General features: G+C 46.5%; 2 protein-coding genes across 9 annotated transcripts in view; one reads left to right on the top strand and one right to left on the bottom strand.

Moving 5' to 3' along the window:
- REV1 (REV1 DNA directed polymerase) overlaps positions 1 to 5715 on the top strand; it is a 95430-nt gene extending 89715 nt beyond the window's left edge. For all 7 annotated transcript variants that reach the window (XM_081156955.1, XM_081156956.1, XM_081156953.1 and 4 more), the window contains 8 exons: positions 801 to 966; positions 1176 to 1375; positions 2500 to 2733; positions 3351 to 3471; positions 4074 to 4294; positions 4391 to 4529; positions 4774 to 4876; positions 5258 to 5715. In XM_081156955.1, the coding sequence (XP_081013081.1) occupies positions 801 to 966; positions 1176 to 1375; positions 2500 to 2733; positions 3351 to 3471; positions 4074 to 4294; positions 4391 to 4529; positions 4774 to 4876; positions 5258 to 5369 (1296 nt within the window). In that variant the 3' untranslated portion in view covers positions 5370 to 5715. The remainder of the gene's footprint in view (positions 1 to 800; positions 967 to 1175; positions 1376 to 2499; positions 2734 to 3350; positions 3472 to 4073; positions 4295 to 4390; positions 4530 to 4773; positions 4877 to 5257) is intronic.
- A 96-nt stretch (positions 5716 to 5811) lies between these two features.
- Positions 5812 to 14529, bottom strand: part of EIF5B (eukaryotic translation initiation factor 5B) — a 60973-nt gene continuing 52255 nt past the window's right edge. For both annotated transcript variants that reach the window (XM_081156960.1, XM_081156961.1), the window contains exons 16-24: positions 14333 to 14515; positions 14031 to 14192; positions 12343 to 12474; positions 11199 to 11330; positions 11021 to 11097; positions 10739 to 10903; positions 9178 to 9316; positions 7574 to 7735; positions 5812 to 7267 (exon numbers count right to left, since the gene is read on the bottom strand). In XM_081156960.1, the coding sequence (XP_081013086.1) occupies positions 7160 to 7267; positions 7574 to 7735; positions 9178 to 9316; positions 10739 to 10903; positions 11021 to 11097; positions 11199 to 11330; positions 12343 to 12474; positions 14031 to 14192; positions 14333 to 14515 (1260 nt within the window). In that variant the 3' untranslated portion in view covers positions 5812 to 7159. The remainder of the gene's footprint in view (positions 7268 to 7573; positions 7736 to 9177; positions 9317 to 10738; positions 10904 to 11020; positions 11098 to 11198; positions 11331 to 12342; positions 12475 to 14030; positions 14193 to 14332; positions 14516 to 14529) is intronic.

Here is a 14529-nt window from a genome sequence, read left to right as displayed (position 1 = left end):
TTCCTGTTCTTGTGCCTCTAGAAATAGATGGGACCAGGAGGAATGTGAATCTGCAATTCTTGTACCTATCAGGCCTTTTTAATCAGACATTTGTTCTGATGTCTGACAACAGTGACTAGAAGGTAGCATTTACCACAGGCACATGAAGATGCCTTTGGAACAGATAGGTGAGGGCATCAGAAACATAAAAACCTAATTTTCTTAAGGATTAACCTTGGTTGGTTCAGTTGTGTGTGTGTGCACACGTGAGTACAGGGTAGTAACTGGCTTGGTGTGGGTGCTGTGGGAGGATTAGGGTGCTCAAGGAAGCCATGATGCAACTTCTTCCCGCGACACTGGGCTGAGGTTCTGTGCTGGTGTCAGGGTGGCTGTCTACAGGTGCCCGGAGGGTACCCACTGCCCACCCACTCCCAGACCCATTTTTAAATATTTTATTTTATGTGAAGTTAGTTTGCAGGTAGATTGTCTTTGACTTAAGTATTTTTAAAATCTTATTTTAAAAACTTTGCTGGCTAGAACTTCAGTGAGATACAGCTTTCCACTTCTTTGGATTTTCCATGTTTGAAGAGATTACGTTGTATATGAGTAGAATGGGTACTGATTGAGGGGACTGTCTGCTCGCCGGGTAGCGTAGAAGTCATTTTTGTAATAAATCATGTAGAAGGCTGATGGAATACTTTAACATTATATTTTAAATAACAAGAGTAGATGTAAAAAGAGAACTTTCTGAGAATTTTACTCAGTTGACTTCATATTTTGCTTTAGTTTTCCTAGAAACATATTCTCTCTTCTGATTCTAGGTTGGGATTCAAGTGAACCAGCTGGTCCCAGCTAATCCAAACCCTTCCGCATGTCCCAGTCACGCGTCCGTTCAGCCAGGCCACTTTCCCGGTGGCTCCCATTCTGTCCTGGACCTCTTCCAAGTTCAGAAAGGAAAGAAATCCACAGAAGAAGAGCACAAGGAAGGTCGGTGGAGTTGATGTGCTTCTCATTCTGGTGCCGCTTTTCCTCAGGAAAGTCATTAATTTTAAAAGTAGTCTGGTGAGGTTCTTCGTGACCTTTTAGAAGCAAGCGGACACAGTGAATTATGATGAACAGTAATAAAGTTTGTGGGTTAAAGTGCCCCATCCCTGGCTGAGCTGAGAGGCTAGTTTATGTATTTTCTGTACTTTCAGTGTTTCTGGCCACAATGGATGTGGAAATATCGTCTGCCTCTAGAACTTGTACTTTGTTGCCATCTTTCTCCACGCACCGGACCCCAGCACTCAGTCCTGTTGCCAGCAAAGCCGAGCCTTCGGGGAAATGGAATGGTCTGCGTCCTTCCAGCTTAAAATCAAGGCTGAACCTGAGCATAGAGGTTCCGTCACCGTCCCAGGTATATTTCTAATTCTGAATACAATGAAAGTGCAGAAGTACTTTTACAGTAGGAATGGTACGTTTAATTTCTTTACCAGTATAGTTGAGAAAGGACAAAAGGGTGACACGTTAGGGCCACTGTGATATTTCCGAATTTCAAATGGGAAACGACTCGTTTAAGTGAAAGGTTTGTGCTTCTGCAGATCTGTAACCCTTGCAAAGTTGTAATTCGTGGATGAAAGCCAGTTCTGTGAACTGCCCCTGTTGTACCACAGTGCCTTTGTGACAGTGGCGGTCACACGCACTTCCTCTGTTGAGCACACAGTTCTGGTGATCGCTAGAGGCGTGTGACAGGTTTCTCTTGCAGCACATGCAGTTTGCTGTGCAGTGACTTTCCTCACATAGCTGTCCATGCCGTTGGTGCACCGTCGGTGTGGCGCACTGCTGTAGGCCAGAGGGGAAAGCTGATTTCTGCTGCACTAAGCAGGGGGCTGAAGCACATGTGCCGCTGGCTATAGACTAGGGAAAGGGGCAGTTGTGGTGTGTGCCCTGGGTCCCACTGGCTGGTGAGTTACCCAGAGGTAGTTGCTCCTGGCAAGGTCACATTGGCCTGCCCAGCTCATGGGCAGAGGGAGGACCTGGCCAGAATGGGGGATTCTGGTATGTAGGCTGGAGCATTTAGTTTTTTTCTAGCTGACTGCTCTCAACTTAGAATTATTTGTGCTCAGGGGCATATAGTTTCCTGTCTCAAAGGCCAATATCTGGCTTAGAAATCTGACATATGTGCCTTAGGCACTGGCCCCTTCCCATGTCTGGGGTCTGAGATTTGAGCTTGACAAAGGCTCCTCCTGTGTGTCTGCTCCTCTTGTTGCATATTTAGTGTGTGTGTTGACTAACCTGATCCTGTGGGACCACCAGTCATGTAGTGTCATCTGCAGTGTGCACGTGTGTCATTTCCAGCACACATTTCTACTCAGCCTTCAATGGCAGAAGGCTGGGGGGTGGCTTTCTTGGTCTGGTTATCTGCACGTGCACCTTACATTCATTAACCAAGATGGCAAAATTGAAATGAAAGTGAAGTATGAACTCTTTAAACATCTGAGCATGGCCTAACTTCCCACCCTCTGTACGTTTATTTTATAGCTTGATCCATCAGTTTTAGAAGCACTTCCCCCTGATCTCCGGGAACAAGTAGAGCAAGTTTGTATCGTTCAGCAAGGGGAGCCACTCGGTGACAGAAAGAACGAACCAGTAAATGGCTGCAATACAGGAATTTTGCCACAGCCAGTTGGGACAGTTTTGTTACAAATACCAGAACCTCAGGAATCTATCAGCGATGCGGGAATTAATGTGATAGCCCTTCCAGCATTTTCACAGGTAAGTTAAATTTAGGGGCCTTCTCTCAGCTTAGAGTCCCACCAATCCTACTCCAGCTAAGGGCTTGGCTCATTTTCTCTCCTTTGCACCCTAAACTCATCCGTCTCTACCACGTCCATTGGGGGAGGAGGGGTGGGCTCATCTCCTCCTCATCTGCCAGACTGACTGACAGCAGCCTCTCCTGAAACCACCAAGGGCTGAGAAGAGGGAGGTGGCACGTGGGTGCTCACAGCTTCCACCCAGAGATGTCCTGTTCCCCATCTCACCGGCCAGAGACCACTGACTGGGCCACACTCGAAGAGGGGTGGAGACGCATAACCATGCGCCAGGACAGTGACACGGTCTCAAGACTGATGTCTCAGAAAACATTACACGAGCCTGTTTTATTAGTACCGCTTGCTCTGGTGGTTCAGTGGTTTTGTAAAAAAATTCATTTCACACTCAAAATTGTATTTCTTATTCTCATCCTGAAACCCCGTGAGGAATGGAGGACCTGTTAAGAATTCATACCTATCAGGAAAGTATGATTTGAAAACGATCTATTTTGTGAAAAGTGTAAACCAGCTGCCACACAGAATCCACTCAGGCTTGACTTTGAACCTGCTCTGTTCCTCTAGGTGGACCCTGAGGTGTTTGCCGCCCTTCCAGCTGAGCTTCAAAGGGAGCTGAAAGCAGCGTATGATCAAAGACAGAGGCAGGGAGAGAGCAGCGCGCACCAGCCGCCGGCCGGCGCAGCCGGTAAGCTCGGGGCTGCCGGGCCACAAAGGGAACATGCGGGAAACCCAGTCATCGTCGTGCGCGATTGCTGTGTAATGGCCAGAATCTACGCTCAGTCATGCCAGGAGCTGCATGTTGGGGACTAGACTGGTACACAGCATGGTGAGGGACAGAGCTCGTGCTACCCTGCGCTGGGCACACACTTCACTTCTTAAAGCCCTTTAAAAAAATAATGCCTGAAAAGCTGTTTCCAGCAACCTTTTTGAAAATGTGCCGAGCCCCTTGTCCTGAGACTGAGACACCCAAGGATGTAGGTTTAAAACAAAATCTGAAGGTTTCTGAGCAGGGATCACAAAACATTTACTCTGAAAACAGAACAGTTCCTGGTGAGCTGTTGATACTCCACCTGCTGGATTTTCATTGAGTCCTTGTGAGCACCCGTTGTAAGCGGGGGAGGTGGTGGCACAGGGAGCCTGCACTCAGCCTTTGTCGAAACTGCCTCCGTCTCAGCAGGAGGCCTTGTTGGGGGTGCGTGTGCGCAGGGGTTGGCTTTGGGGGGAGGAGAGAACCTATGCTACTATCCAGATACATTGGTTAAGTATCTTGTGTTTGTCATCTTTTAGTGCCAAAGAATCCATTACTTCAGCTAAAACCAGCAGCAGTAAAAGAATTGAAACGAAACAAGAGGAAAAATCCCATCAATTCCCCCAAAAAGGTTCAGAGCCCTTTGAAAAACAAGTTGCTTAATAGTCCTGCTAAAGTTGCGCCAGGGGCCGGTGGGAGTCCCCAGAAGTTAATCGATGGGTTCCTGGAACATGAAGGTCCTGCTCCCGAGAAACCGCTGGTAAGATTTTTTTACACCTTTTAAACTTTCATTTTTTATCGAATCTTGACGTACTTGATGTTAAATACTGCGCTTTTTATCATGTTTTCTTAATAGGGAGAACTCTCTGCTTCCACTTCAGGTGCACAGCCTGACACGTCTGGCTGTGTCAGACCCCCGGCACCCAACCTCGCTGGAGCCGTGGAATTCAGTGATGTGAAGACACTGCTCAGAGAGTGGATAACCACCATCTCAGGTTGGCTCGGGTGGGGGTCGGGAGCCGGAAACTAGATGTGTAGCGAATGGTCCTGTGGTTTTTACGACGTGAACAAGCTCGACTGTGTAGATGGAGCGCAGTGCTCTAAATCTAATCAATCATTTCACTCGGGGGCTGGCTGTGAAAGTTCCTGCATAGCCTGTTCATCTGTGCTGTTGCAGAAATGCAGTTTCCTGTCCGACAGACAGATGTGCTGGTTCTCATTGGAGGTTTTTCCCTCTAGATCCAATGGAAGAAGACATTCTGCAAGTTGTGAAATACTGCACGGACCTAATAGAGGAGAAAGATTTGGAAAAACTGGACCTCGTTATAAAATACATGAAAAGGTAAATTACTCGGTACTTGCAGAAGGGGCAAAGGGCAGGTCACACGGCTCGCTGAGGAAGGCAAGGCGCTGAGGAAGTTTTGTAGTTTCTGGCAGGCAGTTGCCTTACCTGTGCTCATCGAAGTTCATGGAAACAAGGTGCCCGTGAATTTGAGTCCCAGAGAAAGGAGTGCCGCGACACGGACCGGGTCACAAGGGAGGTCAGAATGAGTTTGTTCCCAAGGGTTATGTAGTTTAAAACCAAGGGAAGTCCTTTTGAGTGTTCTCGAGTTTGCTTGCCGGAAATGATTCTTGATTCGGATATTAAAATGTTAAAACCCTTAAATCCTAAAGATATGTTAAACTGAGTCTTTCCTGATGTTTCTTCTTTCCCCACCTCTAGGCTGACGCAGCAGTCGGTGGAATCAGTTTGGAATATGGCATTTGACTTTATTCTTGACAATGTTCAGGTGGTTTTACAACAGACTTATGGGAGCACACTGAAAGTCACATAAGTATGAGCAGGGAGCCTGGTGCTCTCGCTGCTGTGCCATAAGTGCTTGTGAGGTATCTACAAAGTGCATGGTAGTCATTTCCGATTTCTTTTTGAGCAAGTGTTTTGTACATTTCTTTTCAATAAGTGCCAAATTTGTCAGTATTGCATGTAAATAAGTGTTAATTCTTTTACTGTAGTATAGATTCTATTTACAAAATGTTTGTTTATAAAGTTTTATGGATTTTTACAGTGAAGTGTTTACAGTTGTTTAATAAAGAACTGTATGTATATTTTGTACAGGTTCCTTTCTGTGAATCCTTTAGGAATCAAATCCTGAACTGTTTGTTATACTCCAGGCTGAAAAACCTCCAACCCAGGCTTACAGACTCCTGAGAGGTCCCAGACGGGGTCCACTGTTTCTAACAGCCGTGTCACTCATACCCTGAAGCATGAACACAGGAGCATGTTAAAAACATCTTTACTTCTTCCAAGTGGAGGAATTTACATATTTTGAATTAAAACACACACAATTGAAGATTAAGCTTTTCCTGGGAAAATTATGTCCTACTGGTGGTTTGGACTTGTTTTCCTTTGCCTCTATTGGCCCTTGAGAAACTTCAATAATGACGACGAATGGTACAGATTTTCGAGTGTACATAAGTATTTTTATGCTATATGTTATGCCATAACACTTAAAAAATATAGTTTACTTGGGAACATTTTCTTCAAACACCCCACACTGACTTCATTTGACACTGATATAAATAGGCAGATCAGATCCTCGAGATCTGTTACAAGAATTAATCTTACGCTCAAAGATTTCTTATATTGGGGAAAGTATATATCCTCGTGTGGACCCACTACCCACACTTTTCAGGAAAAACCATAAAACTAGCTATAATCAGATTACTAATATGAATAAATCATTATGACATCTCCACGACAATGTAGAAGCAAGCACTAAGCCCCAAGCCCAAATAGTTACCAATTCCCTGTTGATTGTCTCATCAGAAAATGTATGCATGATATGACGTCCTAGGACAAAACAGACCGGGACTGGTGTATAAAAACTCCTAATGTCAACATGTGCTGGTACATTAGGTAGGAGACAGTTCATAAAACAGTTCTTGTCTTTAAAAGAGCGAGCTGGACACTCGTGGGAGAGAAGCTACGCTAACGCGGAGGCCTAGCCGAGCTTTCTGGTGAATGTGTTCTCTTTATTAGAGTCAGAATTGTGCTGATTACAGTGGACTCATGACTAGACAAGCAGTCGATAGCAGCCAGCTACACTTTACACCACGGTTTCATACAAAGCAGCTAAGGAAATACCAGAACGCCTAATTTTCTATTTAAAAAATTCCTAAGGGCATATGGCAGAATGTTGGGGGGAAAAATGACTATGGGAAGGAGATGCATAAATAAAGTATTTCTTACATCAAAAGTCCCAAGAATCACAAAATCTGCAGAAGCTTGGTTAATCAAATACTGCAGTACTGATTTAATCAGTATAAAATCGAAAGAACGTTAGATCTGTAATAAAAATCCAAATTTGGGGAAGGGCAAACTTTAAAACAGCAGCCAAGTAGTGGGGTGGGGAAGGAGCGGGCGAGTGGACAGGCACGTTGGAACTGTGGGGACACGTATTCGACCACTGTCAAACCAGTGTAAGTTTCTTGGTTTCTCATGGAAAACATTTTATACATCTATTTTTTTCCTTCCATACTTTTAAGTGCGTCAGTGTCCAGATACATCCATTCCATTTTTTATCTTTTCTTGCATTTACTCCAATTCTTGCCCCATGTGGAAAAATTAGATGATTTCAAATACTTTCTTCAGCTCCACAATAAGCTGCCAGTCGCTCTTCTGCATCTCATCTCTGAACCAGTCTTTCAGAGCATCGATGGACTGCCGGCTGATCTGCAAGGTGTGAGGCACAGACAGAACACAGTGTAACCAACAAGTGCCTGAGGAAAAGCCGGTGGCCCAGTCTGTCCCCAGATGTTGATCACTGCGGAGAATGCTAAGGCAGCGATGCTGGGCGAGTCCGGCAGAGGGGACCTGGGAGAGCTGGCAGGCCCTCGCTGTGAGCTTTTCGCATCGGCCACGCTACAGATCAAGCGCTGATGAAGACTAGTCCCTTGGAGCTACTGAGTGAAGGGGAGCAGGGCAGAGTCACTGCCCCTCCCCGCCCCCTTCCAAGGTGCCACTCTGTTGGACACTTACCTTACTGACGAGAATGTCTGTAGCTTCAAAATGTCTCCCATACATTTTGGGAGATTCACCCGGGATAGGTTCTATTTTGACGCACACTTCTTGTCCTTTTTTTGCAACATCCACTTGTTTATGGTTTATTTCAATGCTTGTTACTATGCCAATGTCAACAAACTGTAAAATACGGACAAAGGACAATGTAAGCAGAGGACTCTTGCCCGTCGCAGGCACCTGAGAGCTGCAGCGCTGAGGAAGAATGTTCTTAGAGCACAAAGGACAGTTCCAAAGCCTTGCTGCAACTGTCCACGGCCACATGATCTCCAGGGTGGAACGTTCTCACTGATAAACTAGGGGTGACAGCACACATCGTCTGCCCTTCACAAGACGGCTGTAAGGCTGTGCTTTGGGAAACATGCAAAGTGCTGTCAACCCAATGCCATCTGCTCTTCACGTGGCAGGTGCTCAATGCTCTGAATCAGGAATGAGCTCCGAGTGGCTGGTATGAGCAAGGAGGTAAGGAGCAGGGGATGGAGTCAGGGAGGCAGCCGAGGCCCCACGGGCCCTGGCAAGAACTCTGCATTTCACTCTGGGGAGTTAGGAGCAAGTGATTCTCATTACGGGGGTGGAGGGACGCCCTCTGCTGTCTGCCTTGGGAAGAGATACAGGAGATTGAGGAGTGAAAACGGCGGCCAAAGCCACACAGATGATAACTGCAAATAAATGTCCTAGCTCAGTTCACTGAAATGGTACAGAAACAATGGCCTCTAAGCACCACTGCCCACTGAAGGAACAGGCCTGGGGCAGGGAAAGGACGAGAGGAGCTGGGGCAGCTTCCTGCACCAGAAGGAAGGAGCCGCTGCAAGTGCACGTGGCTCCCATGGACCAAACTGGATTAATTTAGCAATCAAGACATTTTAAAAAACGGAACTAAGTATATAGATAATGGAGAAGTCGGGGGGATGAAGGTTCTTACAGAGGGCGCGGGGATCACAACTATGTAACCTATGTAGTAACTGACCTATGCAAGGCCAGTGGTTTAAGCTTCTGGGATAAAGGCTGAGGAACAGATCATAGGGACTCAAGTAATTACAAAGCGGGAAAGGTATGTCCCTAATGGCGATGCTGACAGCACACTCCACTGACAGCAATCAAAGGTCACCGACAGAGACCTGTGTGAGATGCTCGAGGCACACGGGCACCTGTGTACACAGGATCCTCCACCTAGTCTCGAGGAAACCACCAGACAAATGGAAGCGGAGGAATACCCTGGAAGCAATGGTCTAGGCACAGCAGGAAGGATGGGGCTGTTCCTGGTTGAGACTGACACACATCATAGCCAAGGCCAGTGCAACGTGAAGGGATCCTGGACCAGCCCAGCAGGTGGAAGTAGTAGGACATGTTGGGGACAATTGGTGAAATGTGAATGAGGACTGTAAGTTGCAGTTTTCATTAACTGAACCACTGGTCAGGTGCTAATAACCAAAACTAAAGGAAATGCTGACATTTAGCAAGACTGGGGTACAAGTTACAGAAGGTGACACGCTCTGCTTGGTTTATTTTTTGTCACCATTTTTGGGCTCCCATTTACTGCTTGAGATGACACGTCGTTCACTTACATTTTTGCTGGGGACACACATGGGGGTCCCCTGCTTCACCTGACCTGCTTCCACTGTCACGCCCATCACTATTGGGTCCCGAGAATTGAAAATATACTGAGGGAGGATTTTCATCTTGCAGGGAAATACGGCTATGTGCCTAAAAGGAAAAAAAACCAAGGATTTTTAAGCTTACAAAGTCACTTAAACTAAAAAACAAATACAGGAACACAAGGCTGCTTCCCTCACATAAGAGCAGCTTTCCCAGCAGCCCCAGCTGAGCAGCAGCGCCACTGTTCCACCCAGTGGTGGGTGCTCGCTCTACCCATGGCACCTTCTGTGGCTTCATTCACCCCCTCGCCGCCCTGTCCATCTGGGCTTCCGAGGTCTGAGAAGCTGCACCACAGGAGCATCTGGTGCCCACGCTGAAGGGTTTGAGCCCTGCCTCTAAGACGGGGCTCAGGAACCCAACCTCGGCGGGACACGCTTTCAGGTGTGGCACGCGTGGAGTCTGTTCTGGAGACCACACAGGCATCAAAGCACAGCCTCCTCTCTCCAGCAAGCTCCCAAATCAGTGGATCCAGAAGTCCACTATTTCCCTGCTTATCAAGCATATGCTCAAAGCGCTCTCATAGCTTCTTGCTGTCTTAATGGAATTTAAGTCTTCTCACGTTAGGTTTCATGATCTACAGCGAGCATGTCTCAATCTAAATCCTAATATTCACAGGTCTGCACTTTCAGAATATACCTCAGACTGAGCCATTGCTCCCTATGTTACTCTGCTCTGAGCCACTGTTGTGTCTGGCTTGGACCATGGGAGCATCCAAAATCCTTCTCATGGCCACAGAGTCCTATGTGCTTTGGGTCCTGCTGACTCCTCCGAACTCATCTCCCCCAAGGTCACTGTGTGAGGGCTGCTGTCCAGTGCTGCCCTTCTGCCTCGACACTCCGTGTCTAGGTGGCTCATTCATTCCCTAGATCTCAGAGATGAGCTGTGTCCCGAACCGCACTACTAACCACAGCTCTGCTCTCCTTATCTGGGCCCTCCCGCTTTATTTTGCTTTTTAGCACTTATCCCCACTTGCAATGTATTCATTGCGCATCTCTCTCCTGAGCTCCAAGAAGAGGGGACATGGTCAGGGTCACTGCTGACTAGTGCCTGCAGAGAGCCACTTACACCAGCACTATATCAAGTCTGAGCAGGAAGGAGCTTCACTCTGTGGAATGCCTCGCTTTGATTCATTTCCTAGATTTCCACACTCGAATTTTGTTACTTCCATTCCACGCAATCCCAGATAAGGAAGATAAAGTCCCCATACGCAACAACTACTCAACCATGAATGAGACCTAGGTCTGCCAAATTGAAAATGGAAAACCACCCAAACCAGGAAGGCTGCAGGAGGCTCTGCCCCGCACTGATGGATGGAACAGGCGGCAGCCCCAGGTGCAACATGGCACTTCGGGTGCAGCCTCTGGCAGAGCAGATACCGCGCTTCTGAGGCTGGCACACCTTCCTGGCGTCTGGTGACTCTCCAAAAGTGGACTTCATCAAAGACCCAAGTAAGTAAAATCACCGACTTACTTAAATTCTTCTTGTTTCTGTTTCTTGTAGTCTTGTCTGTATTTTGTAAAGGCATCAAATAAATGATAAATAATTTCTGCACTAAAAATTCTAACTCCTAAGCTATCAGCCATTTCTTGTGCATCCCGTTCAATTCTCACATCAAAGGCCAAAATGACTGCAAACCTGCAAGGTCAGAACACAGGAAAGACCGTTCAATAAAAACAGAGCACGTCATGAAGGAGAGCTCACAGAAAATATGTGGGGCTATGAAGGCCCCGTGGCAGGAGAGAAATTACTTACTGAGGATCATGTTCCAACATCACCGAAGCCTTCATAACATCTTTTTTATGGACTGGGCCGATGTTGATTCCTGCATACTGTCAACAGGGAGTCCCGCGGTTAGCTACCTGAGTCAGGACAGAAGCGGCCCCACAAACTGTGGCCACCACTGACTCTGGAGTTGGGTTCGGTTACTTACGGGCACTTCTGATGTTCTCAGAAATTCCAGTAGAGCTTCCAAAGAGCCCAGTGTAGATGCCTGGACATAGACTCCTTTCTCTTCTAATTTGATAGCATTTAGTGTCTGCTTTAGCTCATGGATCAATTCATCCTTAAATAAAAATTGGATTTGACACAGTTGTACATACAACTCTGTCTTCAGCAGCCTAGTTAAACTCTGTTTCCCTTTATCAAGTATTCACCTGAAAACACGAAACCAAGGCTCACAAGTGTGAGGCACAGCAGAGCCTGAGCTGGAGTGGAGGGGGCTTTGGGGGCCACATTCAAGCCGTGTCCCACCTCGCCTCGTCTGAGGTTTACTAACACTGAAATGTGTTTAATCTCTGCTCCACTTGGCAAATAAGGTAGATGGGTGAGTGGAATGAAATAAGAAACTTAAAAGCTAAAAGTACGACACACGAAATGTGTTTAGTAGCCCAATGGCTCTGCTGGACAGACTTGACTTGGCAATACCCTCATCTCGGCAGCCCTGTCCTCCGACACTGTTCCTCTGCAGATGAGATTCTGAGTAAGCAGAACAGTCATGCTGATGTCAGTAAGATGCAGGTGTCCATGCCACACCGGGACTGACTGACGCACGCCTGCCCTGTTCTCACTGGCCAAGAGGGGCCTATCCCTGATGCCTGTGACCAGTGCTGCATGAATAACTGGCGGTCACAGCACACTAGACAAGCCGTGGGCTCAGAACAGTGGTGCCTTCCCTTTGGAAAGAAACTGTGGCTCAAAATTTGCTTTTGTGAAACTGCTGGACTACAAACAGGCAGACAGGCTTAAAATGACTCCTGGTACCTGGTTCTGTCTACATATCCTGGTATGTAAATAAAACATAAACAACTTCTAGATTTAATTTTTATTTAAAAAGAATATGTAGTTTAGAATTTTAGTGCATATCAATATTACTTATGCCAATTCATATGATTATACAAACTGAAGCAACCAGAAAAAATTTTTTTTAACTAAAGTAATTGGAAAGCGTCAACTGTTGGCTAAGAGGCACCAGCTAAGGCTTCAAAAGACAAAGGTGCCCACTTTCCTCACAGTCCCTAGCATGTGCCACACTGACCCGCTACAGAAATCAAGTAGCTTTAGAGAGAAAAACTTACTTTAAGCACCGGGATTTCATCTTCTTTATGCGCCACCAGGAGGGGCAGCCCAGCCAGAGTTTTCTCCAGGTCTTTGCCGAGAATCTTCACGCCCTGAGCTGCTTCCACTTCTTTGTGCTTCTCGTACTGGTTCTGCAGAGACCAAAGCATGTTACCACCCTCATCGGAGAAGAGCTCAGCACTAGGAGGTGAAGTAAGACTATACTTCCGTGATCTTGGGGTAAAGATTTCTTACACTAGACACAAAAAGCAATAAACACAAAGTCAGTCTGATAAAATTTAGAGTAAAATTAAGTATTTCTATTTCTCAAGGTACCAGATAAAAAGTTAAAAAAAAAGTTACAGAATAGGAGAAAATGATGCACTACCTACCAAACATGAGAGGCTGCTAAACAAACTATAAATCTGCTAGACAGGCACAGACAGCCAGGGCACAATGGGCACTTCACAAAGAAATTCCAAGGCGTCCGGCCGGGCGTGGCTCAGAGGTTGAGCATCGACCTAGGTTCCAGGCGATCAGGGTTCGGTTCCCGGTCAGGGCACATGCCCGGGTTGCGGGCTCTATCCCCAGTGGGGGGTATGCAGGAGGCAGCCGATCAATGACTCTCTCATCATTGATGTTTCTATCTCTCTCTCCCCCCCTCCTTTCCTCTCTCTGAAATCAATAAAGATATATATATTTAAAAACAATTAAAAAAAAATTCAAATGTCAATGAACAAAATAACGGGCAACCATGTTTCAATCAGGTGAGTGCCAACTGAAACAGCAATGAGCTACACAGACACCAGAATGGGGGAAATCGGAAGAATCTGACAGCATCCGAGGGCTGATGAAGATGTGAAATAACAGACACAGTTCGAAGTACAGCATATTTCACTCACTGTGGACAACAGTGTGGCCACACCCAGTGAAATCAGAGCTAAGCCTAAGCAATGACTCCACAGTCCACTCCTATACACACCCTGGAGTAACCCATGAACTGCACCAGGGGACTATTCAACCACGTTCCCAGCAGTGGCAGTGTCGGCAACAGGAATGTGGGACTGGAGCTGGCCTATGCTTTCCTAATAGAATAAACCACGATGTACCTGTGCAACGGCCCCTACACAACAATGAAGGTGAGCGTCAGGGGCAACAACATGGCTACACCTTAACTTTGTTTTGACTGAAAGAAGCAGGACACAAAGAAACCGTGAGAATAACACTACTCATATTAAGTCCAAATACTTTTTAGGGGCACACTCAGCTATGAAAACTATAAATGAGAACAGCAAGGATATTAGTTACTATCATAGAAATTGAAGCATGGTTAACTTTTGGGGGTGAGGGAGCTAAGATGAGGAAGGGGTGCCCAGAAGGCTTCTGGCATGTCAGCACTCTTTTCTTTGATCTGGTTGTTTGCTTCCTAAAAACTTGTTAAACTTTTCTTGTATGTTTTGTGTACTCTTCTGTATGAATGCCTTATTTCACAATAAAAAGAGTTCATGAAAAATTACTCAGAAAAGCTTGGTAAGAGGTTTCACATGGAGCCATGCGCATGGCTGGTCCCTCCTGTATGAAGACCTGAAATACAGCGAAGAGGGGTGTGTGTGTAGTGAGCCAAGCAGCTCTCAAAGTGAGGAAGGGACCTTAGCAGTTTCCCAATGCAACAAGTCCCCACACGTCACCGCCGACAACCGCGGCTTACCTTCACGCGTAACTCCTTCATGGGTGGAGGCAACAGGAGACCTCGGATCTGAGTTACGATAGGCCCTTCTACTCCAGGAACAATAATTGTATCTCCTTCCTTCAAACGGCCATTGATCAATATTACATCTATAGTGGTGCCCATTCCTGGGAGAGCCTTAACCTAAGAGACATGATTGCAAAGGGAGTGAAATATATGCTACAGTGCACCACACTGATTAACTCTAACAGTAAGTAGTAAACGTCCCCACCCAAGAACACGCTGTGAACGATAAAGGCGTCGAACTGCCAAGCTGAACTCACCTCCATCACCTGCGCGCGCAGCTCTTCGCAGTGCGCCAGCCTCTTGCTTAGCATGGTCTGCGTTAGCTCGACGAGAAGGTAGATGAGACTTCCCATTCCGTCACCAGTATGTGCAGAGGTAGGTACCAAGGACACAAAAGTGCGGGGATCTTTATTCTCATAAAACAGAGCAGCATTCAAACCCTGAAGACAACAAG

The sequence above is a fragment of the Miniopterus schreibersii genome (assembly GCF_964146895.1).
Source record: "Miniopterus schreibersii genome assembly, chromosome: 13".
In the NCBI taxonomy this organism is placed as follows: Eukaryota; Metazoa; Chordata; class Mammalia; order Chiroptera; family Miniopteridae; genus Miniopterus; species Miniopterus schreibersii.
Note: the sequence above shows the minus strand (reverse complement) of the source record. Positions and strands in the feature narration are given on the sequence as shown.